The 16,279-nt window shown below is 39.7% G+C and overlaps 1 protein-coding gene across 4 annotated transcripts in view; it reads left to right on the forward strand.

Annotated features, from left to right (window-relative positions):
• The first annotated feature begins 9,718 nt into the window (after positions 1-9,718).
• LOC106874827 (probable thiopurine S-methyltransferase) overlaps positions 9,719-16,279 on the forward strand; it is an 8,568-nt gene continuing 2,007 nt past the window's right edge. The window contains exons 1-6 of one of the 4 annotated variants that reach the window (XM_014922712.2): positions 9,719-9,886; positions 10,903-11,126; positions 12,265-12,385; positions 13,685-13,777; positions 14,054-14,183; positions 15,494-15,546. In XM_014922712.2, coding sequence (XP_014778198.1) covers positions 12,273-12,385; positions 13,685-13,777; positions 14,054-14,183; positions 15,494-15,546 — 389 coding nt within the window. In that variant the 5' untranslated portion in view covers positions 9,719-9,886; positions 10,903-11,126; positions 12,265-12,272. Of the gene's footprint in view, positions 9,887-10,682; positions 11,127-12,264; positions 12,386-13,684; positions 13,778-14,053; positions 14,184-15,493; positions 15,547-16,279 lie in introns of those variants that run through there. The other 3 variants (XM_014922711.2, XM_052968248.1, XM_052968249.1) reach the window with 3 other exon arrangements.

The raw sequence follows: 16,279 nt of genomic DNA on the forward strand, positions 1-16,279 counted from the left end.
AAAAAAAAAACCCAGCCTAGATTAGTCAAGACAACGCCTGACAGCACGTCGCAAAAATGACATTGGCGAAAGTACAGGAGTTGGAGTTGGAGGCTCTCCATCATCCACCATACTAACCTGACTACCACTTCTTCCAGAATTTGGATAACTTTTTAAAAGGAAAAAAATTTTAATTCCGACGATGCTGTAAAACAGGCTTTCCAAGATTTTATTGACTCTAGATTGCCAGGCTTTTACAGTTCCGGGCTGGACAAGCTACCGCTGAAATGGCAAAAGTGCATTGACAACATGGGTGCATACTTTGATGAATAAAACTATTCCTTGTATTTATAAAACATTATTAGCATACTTAATTTCTTTTCTACAAATTTCATACTTGACGACCTAATAGCTATGAATAAAAGATGCGTAGATTATGAATTTTGATTGAGGGATGGGGTCTCGAAACAAAAAATCGCAGGTGTCCTCTAAAAGTCACGCAACGAAACTGATGCTAAGTATGAGAACTTTTGCTCGAAGTGTAAAATTTATGCGTGTATTAGTTACATGCATGCTGATATGCTAATCCTCACATTATGTGAGCACGAAACGGTCAATAAACTTTAATCTTTATTAACCATCTTATCAGCTTTTTATGCGGCCGGTTTGTACCTTATCTCAGATTTGAATAAAGTTAGGTGATCTAGAGTAACTGTTAGATCTATTTTCTTTGCTTCTTTCTCCTTCTTTATTAGTTCATACAAATAAAGTATTTTTCTCACAGTGATACAAAGCCAAATGAATCTCATTTGTTATGGTGAATTTTGAACTCACCGGAGTAAAAACAGCACCGGTTGATATTCCGTCGGTTACGACGACGAGGGTTCCAGTTGATCCGATCAACAGAACAGCCTGCTCGTGAAATTAACGTGCAAGTGGCTGAGCACTCCACAGACACGTATATCCCTAACGTAGTTCTCGGGGAGATTCAGTGTGACACAGAATGTGACATACAGGTACAACAGAAGCAGGAAGAAAGAGTGAGAGAAAGTCGTGGTGAAAGAGTACAGTAGGGTTCGTCACCATCCCCTGCCGGAACCTTGTGGAACTTTAGGTGTTTTCTCTCAATAAACACTCAACGCCTGGTCTGGGAATCGAAACCGCGAGTCCGCTGCCCTAAGCACTGGGCCATTACGCCTCCACAGTAAAAACAGCAAGCAGGTAGAATCGTTGGAGCATCGGAAAAATTTCATGTGGTATTTGATCCCGCTCTTTACGTTCTGATTTCGTATTCCGACGTGGTCATCTTTGTCTATCATTTCTCTGAGGTCGATGAAATAAAGTACCAGTCAAATATTCGGGTCGGTGGTATCGACTAAACACCTCCACTAAAAATTGCTGTGTAATGGTTCAAACCCTAACCGCCATATACTCGGTTAGGCAGTTTCATGTGACTGGTCTATAAATCGACCGATTAGCGTGAAGCTGTGTCGTAATATGACTTCATGGATGTTCTAGAATCTACCCTCTTTTCACTCAATAGAAATCTTATAGTACCTAATTCACTTGGCAGTCGACCTCCGGCTTTCGTACAGCTGGTTTTGGACTTTCGCGCAGACGGCTTCGGGTACTCTGAGAGATCGATTCTGAATCTGCACACAATGTCCCATAAATAGCTTCCTACGGATGCGGCACGGTTTTCTCAACTTTTGGTCTCAATTATATTATTAGCATCTTTGATTGTAAATAGCCAACACAAATATTTGGGTCGGTGGTATCGACTAAACACCTCCACTAAAAATTGCTGTGTAATGGTTCAAACCCTAACCGCCATATACTCGGTCAGGCAGTTTCACGTGACTGGTCTATAAATCGACCAATTAGCGTGAAGCTGTGTCGTAATATGACTTCATGGATGTTCTAGAATCTACCCTCTTTTCACTCAACAGGACCGCCACATTTAGTTGGCAAATACAGGCATACCTCACCCTACATCGTTAATTGGTTCCAGGAGACACGACTTAAGTCGAAAAACGACTGAAGCCGAATCAACTTGTCTCTAGGCAGGGCTAGGCCGAATTTACTTGTCTCAAGGCTAAACCGATAATAACCATTCCCAGTTATGTACTTAATTTATGAATGCATTTTCAATAATACATAGTTAACAAAAACCATGTGTGCTAAAATATTGTCCTTATCATGTACAATCGTTGATACAATTGTCCCACTCATCTCAAAAGATCGTGCAATTGCTACCGTTTTTTTCACCCTTTTCATGGCGTTTTATCATAGCCAGTTTATGTTTCAGCATTATAGCATGATGCTTAGCACTTTCACTATGGATTTTCTTAGGAGCCATGGGGTAAAAAATAAAGTCACAAACGAATGAGAATGAGAAAGTAGCCGATAAACAGACGTAAACAAATCTGAATTCAAAACAATCGCTGGTATCACGAGTGACAACGACGGCTAACGCTAGATGTTGGAACTAAAGTGCAATATGAACTCCGAAAGACAGATAAATAAGACAACACAGCTGATTTGATGATTTCGTTCACTAAGCTACATTAGTTTATGGTGTGCATCTTAACATTTACTATACGTATTTTAATATGATTTTATATGCTTTTATTCTTATTTATTTCACAGTAACATGATTTTATGTGCATTTAATGGTTTCCTAGTGATTTTACGATTCCAATATTTGTGGCGGACAGACGTAAAGTCGAATAAAATAATTTAACTTGATCTTTATTTTTCCATATATTATTTTTGAAAACCGACGTATAATCGAAACGACTTAAGCCGAGGTATGCCTGTATATTTTACGATTCCGTATTGTCATTGTTTATCTCTCGCTCGGAGATTTAATATAACTTATGTCTCTCTCTTTACGAGATCAGTAGCAGAGTGTCGCTAGAAAAAGGATATAGTATTTTGCGAGTGGAATGAGTTCTTCATCACTAGCCAGTGATTAACACACACTGAAGACGGGTAACCACTCAGAAACCCGGGTCTATGTGTATCATGTAAGTCTAGAGATGGGAACGATGACCTCCCTCACAATCAGACACAGACAGTGTGTCGTTGGCTAGCTGGAGGAGATGTCTTTCTGGGACTAAAACAACAGTAACACCATCCTCTACAAGACCGCCACATTTAGTTGGCAAATATATTTTACATTATAAATAATTATAGCAAAAAGAAAAAAAAAAGAAATTAATGACTAATGTTATTTTGATTCATTTCGACACACAAGAGAAATAACTATACACGTTTTAGTATTAATAGACCTCGTTAATAAAGCATAGACATCAATCAAACGCTATTCCATACTATTTACTGAAGTAGTAATGGGGTAATGATTAAGTAGACGTTCAATAACATAAATGAGAAAGCATAAACAATTACCAGAAGAAATAACTCAGAGACGCCGTCCAAATGAAATGTAATAGGTAAGTGTCAACATGTTTAAATACTAATGGACAACGATAGAATTATACTAAGCTGGTGTGTCGTTAAAAGTCAGGTTGTTCAGTCACTTGCTGGACAATAATAGTTCCGAGATCCACTTCTTTATATAAATACAAGGAAATAATTATCTTATCAAAATAAATTCTGTTTGTTACAATTTGCAATAATTCAGTGAAAAGGAATATATTTTACAAAAGAAAAACAAAAAATAAAAAGAAAGAAAAAAGAAAAAACATCAATACAACAAATGCCTCTATTGGTCGCACACCACAAGGGTCAACGGAACTTACTGAAACAAGCCAACCTGCTCGCAGCATTGCTATGGGCAATGGCGAGGCTAAGGCGTTGGAACAGTCAAGCACCTAACACCTTGGTAAGGCGAGTCACTAACGATGACAACAACTTCACCGTTTGCGGCCCAGTCCCTCCAAACGTCTCAAACGTCACAGACTGACAGGTCTCGATACTTCAAGATTTTGTTTCGTTCGGCTATGGAAGCAGTGACCCTCTCGTTTGCTGCAGCATCCAGGATGTAGGAGGGAACAGAGGTGCCACAGACTGTGGCATCCCAGATGAGTCACTTACCTCTTATCCAGGGACAGAGGGTAAGACCATCTGGTCTCCTCCCATCACTTCTGGATAATCCCATCGGCTCCAGAACTGAAAGGATATTAACTCCAGCCAGGGCCCGCTTAATGATTAAGTTTAGCTCAGTGTAACGAGCAAAACGATCAGCATTTAGGCGACAAGATAGACGTGACGACCTGTGAAGTCGAAGGATCTATTGTAGAAATGTCTCAGTCCCCCCAATGATGTGGATCTCACTCTGAGTGCAATGAAGATGTAGAACTCATCTAGACCGAGTAGACCGAGTAGACCTCGATTGTTGGCCACAGGCAGGGCATCAATCCTGTCCCCTGAGAATTTTGCACTAGCAGAAAGTAGGCGACATCATGAAAATTAACCAGATTGATCAAGGAGAGAGCTGAAAGTGGTACATGAACGCATAATGTCCCATACTCTCTGTTTCCGTCTATCCTCCACTGTAACCGGAACTGACAAACGCAGCTCTCTCCACTGTCATAGAGCTTCATCCATCTCCCTGTTGGAACTAGTCTATGTTGGAGAGGAGAGGATGTTGTCTACTAAAGAGGAGCAAGGATGGAGGAAAGAAAACAGGGAAGAGATAAAGACGAGCACTTGCGTAGACCTAGACCACCAAACCATTTGGGCAAAGCAGCCTGATTGCGGGACTCTGGAGAGAGTTTGACATGGACCAAGTATTCGAGTTTCCTGAAGATCAGGTCGTCAGTGTATTGAAGAGACGACGAGAATCTATAAGAGGGACTAATTCTGAGAAAATACAACTTAGGAATCAACAAGTAATTCCTAAGTATTAAAAAAAAAAAACCTTGGTGGGCTCAATTACCTCGAGATTTTCTAAAAGTTGCTCTTTGTAAATGCAGTGTAAGCCAGTCTAGATACGTTTATAGCTCCAGGAATTCCAGAGTTTCAAACAAACTGCAAAGAATTTAATAAGAACAATCTACCTATCTGTCTATTTGGTTCTCTATTTGTATCTATCTATGTCTGTCTATTAGCTTGTCTGTTTATTTGATTGTCTCTGTCTGTGTATTTATCTATGTATAGACACACACGCATATGCACATGATAATCTAGACTAGAGTCGCATTTTTAATACTGTGCATGCGCACACATGCTCATCCTTACTATTGTGTAACATTCTAAAGTCTAGCATTGTCATACATTGCAAGTGTGACTCCATTGTTCTATTTCAATGACTGAACAATAAAATCTGTTTAGTTTTATTTGCAGATTGCAACGCACTCACATACACTGCCAAGATCAGTACCTGCTTTGTGGAATAAGCCTTCCTTCGTTGTAGCTCGCTTTCATTCCAGTTATCGTTCTCTCTTGTTTTGCTCAGCTTTTGAAATTTTGGAATAAAGTGGAAATTTTTGCATTTGGTATACTGATGTAATTGTTCACGCTGAATTAAATTTTGGGATCCTGTCGGTTTGGCTGCCAGTGTCAGTTCTGTTTGAACTGATTTCGGCGGAGACGGACTATATGTAATCTGAACCTTTCTCCCCCTTATTTATTAATTTTTTTTTACGGAATCCCACATTTTAGGCTATGGAGATTCCGATTCTGAAAAAAAATTTATTTTGTTTTGTTTTCCCTGAATACATATAATAACATTTCGATAAAACTATAATATATATTTCGTTCCTGATACAAAGGGCCATTTTTGGTGTGGGTGAGATCAAAAAAGAGGCGATGCCCATAACCTCTGACATTGAGTTAGTGGGAGGAAAGTATCCTCAAACTAAAAACTGGCCTGAATGCTTCCAACACACATAATGAACTCCGTTAAAAATATTCCAGCTGGCAAGCGGTGGTGTTAAACCGGGTGGCAAGTTAAGTCTACCACCCAAAAACTCAAAACGCGAAAAGTCGGAACAAATACCGCAAGGCATCCGGTGCTATGTTCTTACAGTTCCGCTTTTGGATCGGTACTTATTTTGTCGATTCCGAAAAGATGAAACTACTTCCAGCGCCATTCATTCCCCACCGCTACCCCCTCCCCCTCTGAATTCTAATTCTAAAGCTGACCCCAATAATACTGCCAGTTCATCTCCAAGCTGTGTTCTCTGCACCCGTACAAGTCACTATTTGAAGACCATCAAATGCCACTTGTGTAGTCTAAGTTACCACAGGAGCTGTGTCGGCATTACTAAGGTTCAAGTCGGAAGTTTTTCTAAGTGGACATGCAACTGATGTCACTTCAGCTCTGACGTCCTTAGTAGGACAGAACCTTGCTCTGAATTCCAGATCCCTGTGTTTGTCCAAGCTAAGGCTTGTCAATCGGATCCCTAAGGGTGCTCGGACTTGTTTCGCCCTTGTTCTCTCAAAACTACTGAAGAACCTCTGCCTATCCAACAACACCTCGAATTGGCAGGAACTGTCTCTGTTCCCTTTGGTCTTCCTCCACGTGTCGAATGGGAATAGTAGATCCCTCACTTCTTCCCTGAAACAGCAGTTCGAGCTGTTTGAATCTACCCCAACCACTATATCTCGGGTCGGTCGTCATCTCTACTCCGAACAACGGTCGACCACCTAACTTAAAGAATGCTGTTAATGCCAAATTCAGCGAATTTGACATTAAAGGAGCTGTTCGTCTTCTTTCGTTTCTGTCCTCTTTCGTCCCGTGTACCACAGACTCCCTCTACCAACTGAAGAAGAAACATCCTCCGGCCCCACCAGATGATCACCTACACTGGTGCGACCCACCAAGTTTTCTACAACCCATCGTCACCCATGATAATGTCAGGAGAGTAATTGCATCTTTTCCAGCAGGTTCTGGCGCTGGGATCGATGGCTTACGACCTCAGAATCTCAAGGGCGGTATCTCCCTGTCAGCTAAGTGATGTTGAGCTCGAACTCTTGGAGAACCGAACACAGTTCATAAACTTGTTCTCGTCCGAGAGTATCGATGCCTACATTCATCTCCTGTTCTTTGAGGCCAGAGTATTTGGTCTCACCAAGCCCAACGATTACCTCCGCCCCATAGCAGTTGGTTGTACTCTGCAATGGCTCACAGCAAAAGTGTGCCGGTCCTCAGTTTCTAACTGCCTGACCGAGGAATTTTGCCCTACTCAGCTAGGAGTGGATACTAAGCTAGGTTGTGAGGCTGCTGCTCATACCACCGGGACTTTCGCCAACTTGTCCTCTGAGTCCCCAAAGGTCATCCTCAAACTTGACATTAAGAATGCTTTTACCTCCATCAGTCGAGACTTCATCCTCCGCACAGTAAGGGAGAATTCCCCACCACTTTATCACTTTGCTTGGTAAGCCTATCACCTCCTTTGGTGACCACCTCGTTCTATCTGCCACTGGAGTCCAACAGGGTGATCCACTTAGTCCTGCCCAATTTGCATTGGGTATTGAGGATGTCACCAAGATGAGAGCCGTCCTAGAGTTAAATGTCTGGTACCTCGATGACACTTGTTTAGGAGGTCCTCCTGACATGGTCCTTGCAATTGCGAGGACGATGATCGAGGAATATGGTCGTAGAAGTCTTAGCGTTAACAGCTCCAAATACGAGCTCTGGCTCCTCAACCACTCAGTTTCGCATGAGCAGACTACTAAATTATTTGTTCACTCTCTCCCCTCTATCATGATTCCTCCTTCATCAGCGTGGTGTTCCCTTGGATCCCCAATTACTGACCTAGCTTTCGAGTCCATCTTTTGATCCAAAATGGCTAACCTCGAACAACTTGAAGTATACTTAGGAATTACTTGTCAATTCCTAAGCTATTGTGTTTTTTTTAGAGCTAGTCCCTTTTGTAGATTCCTGTCATTCCCCAATACTTTGACGACCTAATTTTCAGGAAACTCGAATGCTTGGTCAATGTCAAACTCACCCCAGACTCCCGCGACCAAGCTCCTTTGCTCAAACGGTTTGGGGTCTAGGTCTGCGCAAGTGCTTGTAGTAACGCCTGCGCATGCGTAGTCTTACGCATGCGTAGAATTAAACAAGCAAGCGTTTCCCGCTCAATTCATTCTCTTTCTCGCTGGCCAGCGATTGAGCATGGACGTGTGTTTAAGCTGTCTCTACATCTTTCGGTCTTACGCTCGACAGCTAGTTATTCTCACCTCTAAAGATGTATAACTAAAGATATGTATGTTTACCACCTAAATAAATGTTGTTTAAGTTGTTTAGTCTGGAGTTCAGCGTTCCGTGTATTCCTTTAATTTTATAGTAGAAAGTCAGGTATACAATCTAAAGATGTATAACCCACTTTCTACTAAATGCTCATCTTTATCCCTTCTCTGTTTTCTTTCCTCCGTCTACGTTTGCTCATCTTTGGTAGGCAACATCCTCTCCTCTCCAACATGGTCTTATTCCAACAGGGAGATGGATGAAGCTCTATGACAGTGGAGAGAGCTGCGTTTGTCAGTTCCGGTTACAGTGGAGGATAGATGGAAACAGAGAGTACCACTTTCAGCTCTCTCCTTGATCAATCTGATCAATTTTCAATGTGTCGCCTACTCTCAGCTAGTGCAAAATTGTCAGCGAACTGGATTGATGCCTTGCCTGTGGCCAACATTCGAGATCTACTCAGTCTAGATGAACTCCGCATTTTCCTCGCACTCAGAGTGGGAGCTAACGTCTGTAGGGTACTGAGATGCCGCTGTGGTAGGCCACAGTTCACAGTGTGTCTTGCGCCTAAATGCTGGTCGTTTCGCTTGTCACACCGAGCTAAACTTAATCATTAAGCGGGCCCTGGCTGGAATTAATATCCCCTCTGTTCTGGAGCAGTCGGGGTTTTCCAGAAGTGATGAAAAAAGACCAGATGGTTTTTCCCTCTGCCCCGGGATTAGAGGTAGGTGCCTCATTTGGGACGCAACAGACTGCGACTCTTACTTTCTCACATATCCTGGATGCTGCAGTTAATGGGAGGGTCACTGCTTTCGTAGCCGAACGGAAGAAAACCCTGAAGTATCGCGACCTGACAGTGAACTACCTCTTCCAACCTGTGACGTTTGAGATGCTCGGAGGAACTGGGCCACTAACCTCGAAGTTCTTGTCAACATTGGCAGCTCGCTTCACCGAGGTGTCACGTGATGCCAGTCAGAACGCTTGGCTTTCCCAACGCCCTAGCCTCGCCATCGCCCGTGGTCATGCTGCTAGCGTGCTGGCTTGCTTCAGTTTGTTCCGTTAAACTTTGCGGTATGCAACCAGTTGCTATGATAAAAAATTAAAAAATTCCCCACAAATTGTTTCAATAGTTTTAACAGAAAGATTTGGAAGAATTAGATGAAAGTTCTCTGGTAATTTTCTTTCATGTAAATAAATGTTTGTTAATTCAAAAATTTGCCAGCAAAATCTTATAAAATGACAATGTTCTAAAAGAAGTACATGTTTATGTTATACATGAAATTGAAACGTTAAGTTGAATTTGAAAAGGTGTATTTTTTATATATTCAGTTTAAACGATAACAGTTAAGATATAGGGTTAAATAAATTGTTTCAAACATCATTTTCGTGTAATTAACGACAAATGAATTCCTACATGTGACTCGGTGCCTGGAATCGAACTCGGAATTAGTAGCCCGCGCTCTTAACCACTACGCCATATGGCCGTGGGCGTATGGCGTAGTGGTTTTAGAAGAGGGCTTTTACAACGTTCTCTCCAAGTGTTTTCTGCTAAAATCTATGCAAACAATACAATTCAGTTACGTCCCTTGGCATAATTAAAACCAGTGTTTTGAGTTCTTCTTCCTACATGGGTGCAGCCTTGTGCAAATGTTAGAAATGATTTTCTGATCATTTCTTTATGATCTCATTCGACATATATATACTACTCTGTTGTCTATAATAATTACCGAATCGGTTAATCTAACGGTAAGCACGGATCTTTGTCTGTATTATTGTATTTTATTTTAAAATCGGATCGAATGCACTTAACCATTTAAATTTTATCTCCTAAAATATTTTACCTATGCACTAAATTGATTGCTTCACAAGCGCAAAGTTTACAGATTTACCTCTGAAAAGCGAAATGAGAGAGAATGATAACGTTTAATTGCTCGTCTTTATCTCTTCCTTGTTTTCTTTCCTCCATCTACGCTTGTTCCCCTTCGGTAAGCAAAAGGCTTAGCGATATTTCATCTGTCTTTACGATCTGAGTTCAAATTCCGCCGAGGTCGACTTTGCCCTTCATCCTTTTGGAGTCGGTAAATTAAGTACCAGTAGGTCTGGCCCCCTCCCACAAAATTTCGGGCCTTGTGCTTAGAGTAGAAAAGAATATATTCTTGTTACAAGGTTTGCATCGGAAATTTTTATTTAAATATGAGCCTCTAATACGATTTTCGAGCAGGGTAGTTTTTCTATAATTAAAAGAGAGAGACATTGGGTTATATACTTTGGAAGATAAGATGAGTGTGGATGGAACGGCATAAGTATTCCCTATTAGGCTGATCAACAACAATTAAGTACTATATTGAAACAAGGGTACTAGTGTTGCTCAGTGGTATCGATCGAACCTGGAATAGGATAGTTAAGAAACAAACTTCTTTGTCAACTGTTTAAAAAACTTTTTTTAATTTTATTTATTTATTTATTTATTTTTAATCATGTGAATAGTTGAATAGCAAACACAACGTGACAATTAAGAAAAGAGCTTTTATGCCGTCGCACGATCTATTAGAAATAGCAGGTAGATCTCTCAAATCACAGTCCTTGATGCACCAAGTTTAGATAAAAGACTAGATTGCCATCAGCTGTAAGGCAGTAATAGCTGCATCCGTTATCTGTCAGTACTTTTTAGAAAAGTTCATATTTATATGCTCTGTAAAAATACTCGGTAAGTCGTATAACTCTGATCTATGATCGAAGACAATCTTCCTGTTTTCATTCAGACTTAGTGCATCAAGAACTGTGGTTTGAGAGAGATTTGGCTGACCAGAAGAGAAGGGCGCGCAGGCAGGGGACGATTGGGCCTTTTCGATCGGGGTAGCTGAGAGCGCTGGACGTGTGAGCGCTTCGACACGGTGAGGGACAGCAACTGCTATTTTTAGCGTTCGGGTCGGGTCACGTGGAAGGGTACGTTACCACCGGAGAGGTCTGCGTCGACGAAGAGATGGTAGGTGTCTTATTTCTAGCCTCCCGCATACACCACATCTATTATGATTATATTCGAATTTAATATGAAAAAAAATTGGTTATTGCCATACATCATAAAATGAAAATTGAAATATCGATAAAAATGTGTGATGTGTCTCTTAATGTACGTGTGAACGCCCACCATTTTTTTTTCTTTTCTTTTTGTCCTTTTTCGTCTTAAATTCCGATATAATCGTAATCTACATTATCTGAAAGTTATTTGTAGAACGTTTCATTTAAAAATACCCTATTTTCTGAAAGTTATGAGGAAACAAAACTGACTTTTGTGAATTTTCAGAAACTCCCCTTCCCACCATCAGCTGGTGGTGGAGGTGTTGGGAAGGTGGGTTGTAGGTGAGGTTTGACAGAGGAGAGACTGTGTGTTTGAGGGAGTTCATGGCAATAGAGGACCTGCTTGTATATGTGGATAGCCACACTTTTACTTACCTTGACATGACCTTTCATTTGACTGCTATGTCTTGCAGTTCAAGTGATCCTGCAAAGACCCCATCATAGGCTCAAGTTTAGGTCTGTCATGAGCCTACAAGCTTTTTACATCAGAGCTTATCTTGGTTTCTAGGGCTTATGGGCAACTCAAGAAGTCCCCCATGAACATGATGTCAGTCCATCACAGTTGCTGGTACTAATTTTCAGCTGAAAGGAGTGAAACAGTGTAAAATGAAGTGTTTTGTTCAAGAACACCAGCCAGTCTTGAAATTGAAACCACAACCATATAATCATGAATTCAACACCCCAACTAAGACCACATAGCTTCATATTGGCTTATCTTATTTGAATTAATATTGATGTATTTATTCTCACAAGTTGCAGAAAGATAATTATAAATAATAATCTACTGTTGAAAAGTCAACATTAATTCAATGGCAAGTGTTAGTTCAGTACATAAGGGAGAAAACTCCAAAAATATTTCAATCGGATTAGCTCTCTTCAGCAAAGAATGAACTCTGCCATACTTACCAAAGTAATGATGAAAAAAACACTTAGTGAAGAAGGGTAAATTCTTGCCTGAAACATTTATCCCTTTGACACTCTTGAATCAGTCTTTTAATAAATGTGTGTTGTTCCTTTTTGAATTTATTCTTCTGTTTGTTTTGAAGAACCAAATATGACTGAGAGTGAAAAGAAAGCTACCTCTGATGCAGAATTTAATGTAAATGATTACTGGATCAATCGGTGGAACACTGGAAAAATCCGTTTCCACAGGGAGGAAATGCACATGTAAGTTACTCAATTATCTTTTAACTAATTAACTTAATCAAGCACCACATCTGACTCAAGTTGTAACTGTCTAGTTTTGCCATGGTTGTGTTGCCATACTATTTATTTAGTTATTTTCATATGCCATGGAAACTGAAATAAACTTTGACCTAATGAGCCTTTAAACTTATTACAGACCTAAAGTCAGTCCCACTAGACCCAAGATATGATCCCAGGGGCTGTTTTTTTATTGTTTAAGAGCTACATTGCACAGGTGATCTACCCTTTATAAGATAGTGTTATTTGAGGGAAGCTTATCTGCTACTTCTAACACATAGGTGACTGCCTAGAGGCTCCCTTACATGTCTTGAATTGATAAGGATGCTGGGTGACCAGCTGAGGGATGACTATTTCCTGTCACATCACTGATATTGCATCATACCTATAGTCAACTTCTTTGTTACCATATTTCTGTTAAAATACACAGTTTTTATTTTAATTAATTCTGAAAATAATGAAGAATTTAATAATAAAATAACTTTGCAGTAATTAAAATGATGTTTGAAACATAAATCAACATGAAATTTTAAAAGAAACTTTTTATTTAGATCATTTTACCCTTTAGCGTTCAGATTATTCTGTCAGACGGAGTGGTTGGCATTTAGGAAGGGTATCCAGCTGTAGAAACCATGCTAAATCAGATTGGAACCTGGTGCAGCTTTCCAGTTTAGCAGTTTCAACCAAGCCATCTAACCCATGCTAGCATGGAAAGCATATGCCCTTCATCACCTTAAGCCTTACTTGTTTCCCTGAGTTAAGGATTTATCTTTTATTTCCTCTTGCATCTTCAGCAGTATGAAGCTGGGAGATGTTAACAAGCATCACATTTTCTCACCTCAATACTTTTCATGCAAAGCATCGATACAGGCATACAATCTGAAGCCTCTATTCATGCACATTTGTATGCTTGCACATGTACACACACGCATACTGCTACATTTGTAGTGCTGCAGAGATCCACAAAACCCCAGGCTGGATACCATTGAAGGGTTTAGCTGTTATTACCAGGGGTTTGTGTGATCTCAGAAAGGCTCCCTATCTTGTTCTTGGTTTCTAATTCTGCCAGGATTTCTTTGCTACTTGTTCCTACATTACCGACAAAACAAGTACCAGTAACATATTGAGGTTCAATCTCTTGATTACACTTTTCCCTTTAAATAACTGGCATGGTACTCTGTCGAAAAAAAATTATTGTTGTTTTTATTGAATATTATTGAAATAATTTTTTTTTTTTTGCTGTTCTTTTCCTTTGTCTTTAAGATCACTTGAAAAACATTTGGACAAATTTATTGATGGAAGAAATGGAATAAAAATTTTCTTTCCCCTCTGTGGGAAATGTGTAGATATGAAAGGGTAAGTATTGTCTTTGAATAACAGTGACTCAGTAACATGATCTTGAATCCTCATCCTGTAATAAATACTGTTTCCAATCCTTTTCTCAACCTTACATCCTTCTGGAACTCCTTCCCTACTCTTGTTTTTCCCTCACCCACTAAATTTATGAGGATCCAACAGAACATTATCTCAAGTCATGTGTGTGTGCGTGCGTAAATATAGGCAGATGTTAAACGATGATGACAATGATGATGATGCATATATATATATAGGTGTAGTTTGTTTATTTTTCAGATTAGCAGATAAAGGGCATAATGTTGTTGGAGTTGACATTGCAGAACAAGCTTTCCAGGAATTCTTTACAGACCAGAATTTGGAATATACTGTTGAAGAATTAAAGGACAACACAGGAAAACTCTTTACAGTAAATATTCACTTTTACAGTAGAAGCTTTTATAAAAAGTTGAAATAATGGTGCAGGTGTAGCTGTGTGGTATAAAATTTGCTTTCCAACCACACAGTTTGAAGTTCAGTCCCAGAGTGTGGCACTGTAGCCTCATCTATATCTCCAGGTTGACCAAAGCCTTGTGAGTGGATTGGATTTAGTTGACAAAAACTGAAAGAAAAATCCTGTCATAGATTTATATATCATCATTAAACATCCATTGTTCACACTGCCATGGGTTAGACATCAGCATCGTTTAACGTCCGCTTTCCATGCTAGCATGGGTTGGACAATTTGACTGAGGACTGGTGAATCGGATGGCTGCACCAAGCTCCAATCTGATCTGGCAGAGTTTCTACAGCTGGATGCCCTTCCTAACGCCAACCACTCCGAGAGTGTAGTGGGTGCTTTTACATGCCACCAGCATGAGGACCAGTCACACGGTACTGGCAACGGCTACGCTCAAAATGGGGTTTTTTACATGCCACCTGCACAGGAGCCAGTCCAGTGCCACTGGCAAACGACCTCGCTTGAATGATTTTCTAATGTGCCAAGTGCCAGTATATATATATATATATATATATATATATATATATATACACATACATACATACATACACACATACTTATGTAACCACATGTGTGCTATTGGTGATTGTTTTCCTTTGTCTTCCTCTTCTCTTGGACTTTCCTCTGTCTCCTGTTTTTGAAGAAGAGCTTTGCTCGAAACATAAAACACCCTTTTTTTTCCTTCTCCGAGCGTCTTATTAATAAGTTGTATGTACCACGTCCTCGTGTTGTTATTTTTTTTTTTGTCCTTTTTATTCAGCAGCAGTAGTGTATTGATGGTACAGTGGGTAGTTGCATTGACATTCTATTTGAAATATAATTTTGTGAGTTCATTCTGACCTTAAGTGCATTTACACATACATGATGCTTAGTTGTTTTGCATTTAAACCGGTCAGATCTGGCTGAAATATTCTATGTGTTTTATGTTCAGACTGGTCAGATCCAGCCTCTATCACCTTCCCTACAATGTCATTCTAAAAAGAAACAATCACAGCACTGGAATCTCGAAGCTATGAGACAATGCATGAGTAATACAGAATGATGAGAATAAAATAAGCAATCATATTTGACAGAGTGATCTGAATACTAATGAGTTAATAATAAATGGCAACTTAAGAACTGAAATTATAATATTATAGTAAAGAAATCCAGAAAAATTAAGTTAGCTGTTCAAAAATTGTTTCAATAAGTATTTCATTTGAATTTTATCTTTCATCTAGAGCAAAGATGGGAAAATCAAACTATATTGCATGGATATTTTTAAATTTTCAAAGTAAGTATTGCATTTTTTAAAACTCTACTAAATTTTCAATATTTGAACATGGACATAGAGGAATGACTGAGTAGCTAGCTTTGCAACCACATGGTTCCAGGTTCAGTCCCTCAGTGTGCACCTTGGGCAAGTGTCTCCTACTATAGCCTGGAGCTTAAAAAAAGCCAGTTGTGTGTGTTTGTGTCTCCCTGACCTGACATCATGTTGTAGTTGTACATGAGTGTCACTGTCAAAAAGACTATGTAATTCATTTCTAATATTAAGTGGAAATATATCTGGATATCAGCCTACTTGCTTAGCCAATGGTGTGGCATCATTTGAAAGCTAAAATGATGAGGAGCACATTGTAACCAGTGATGTATATTACATGGTCACATGATGTCTGGATATGGGGAAATATTAACTTGTTTGGAAACAGATGAGAGTTGGCAACAGGAAGGGCAGTATTGGTGGTGATGTAGTAGTGGCTGTGGTAGTTGTTTCTCATGTCCAAGAATTTCAATTTCCTCCTGTTGTAGAAAAAAATCTTCAGGGAGAAATGCCAATGGTGTTGATTTGGGACAGATGCGAGAAAGGAATTGCTCTAAATTGATAAACTGAATAAAAGTGCTTTGTAGCATTTATTCCATGCCAGCTACATATCTTTATTCTATATCAGCTACATGTATTAATTAGCCATTTGATAATTAGAGATCCTCATTTGCATCATCATCATCATTCAGCTTCTATTTTT

The sequence above is a fragment of the Octopus bimaculoides genome, chromosome 5 (assembly GCF_001194135.2).
Source record: "Octopus bimaculoides isolate UCB-OBI-ISO-001 chromosome 5, ASM119413v2, whole genome shotgun sequence".
Taxonomy (NCBI): Eukaryota; Metazoa; Mollusca; class Cephalopoda; order Octopoda; family Octopodidae; genus Octopus; species Octopus bimaculoides.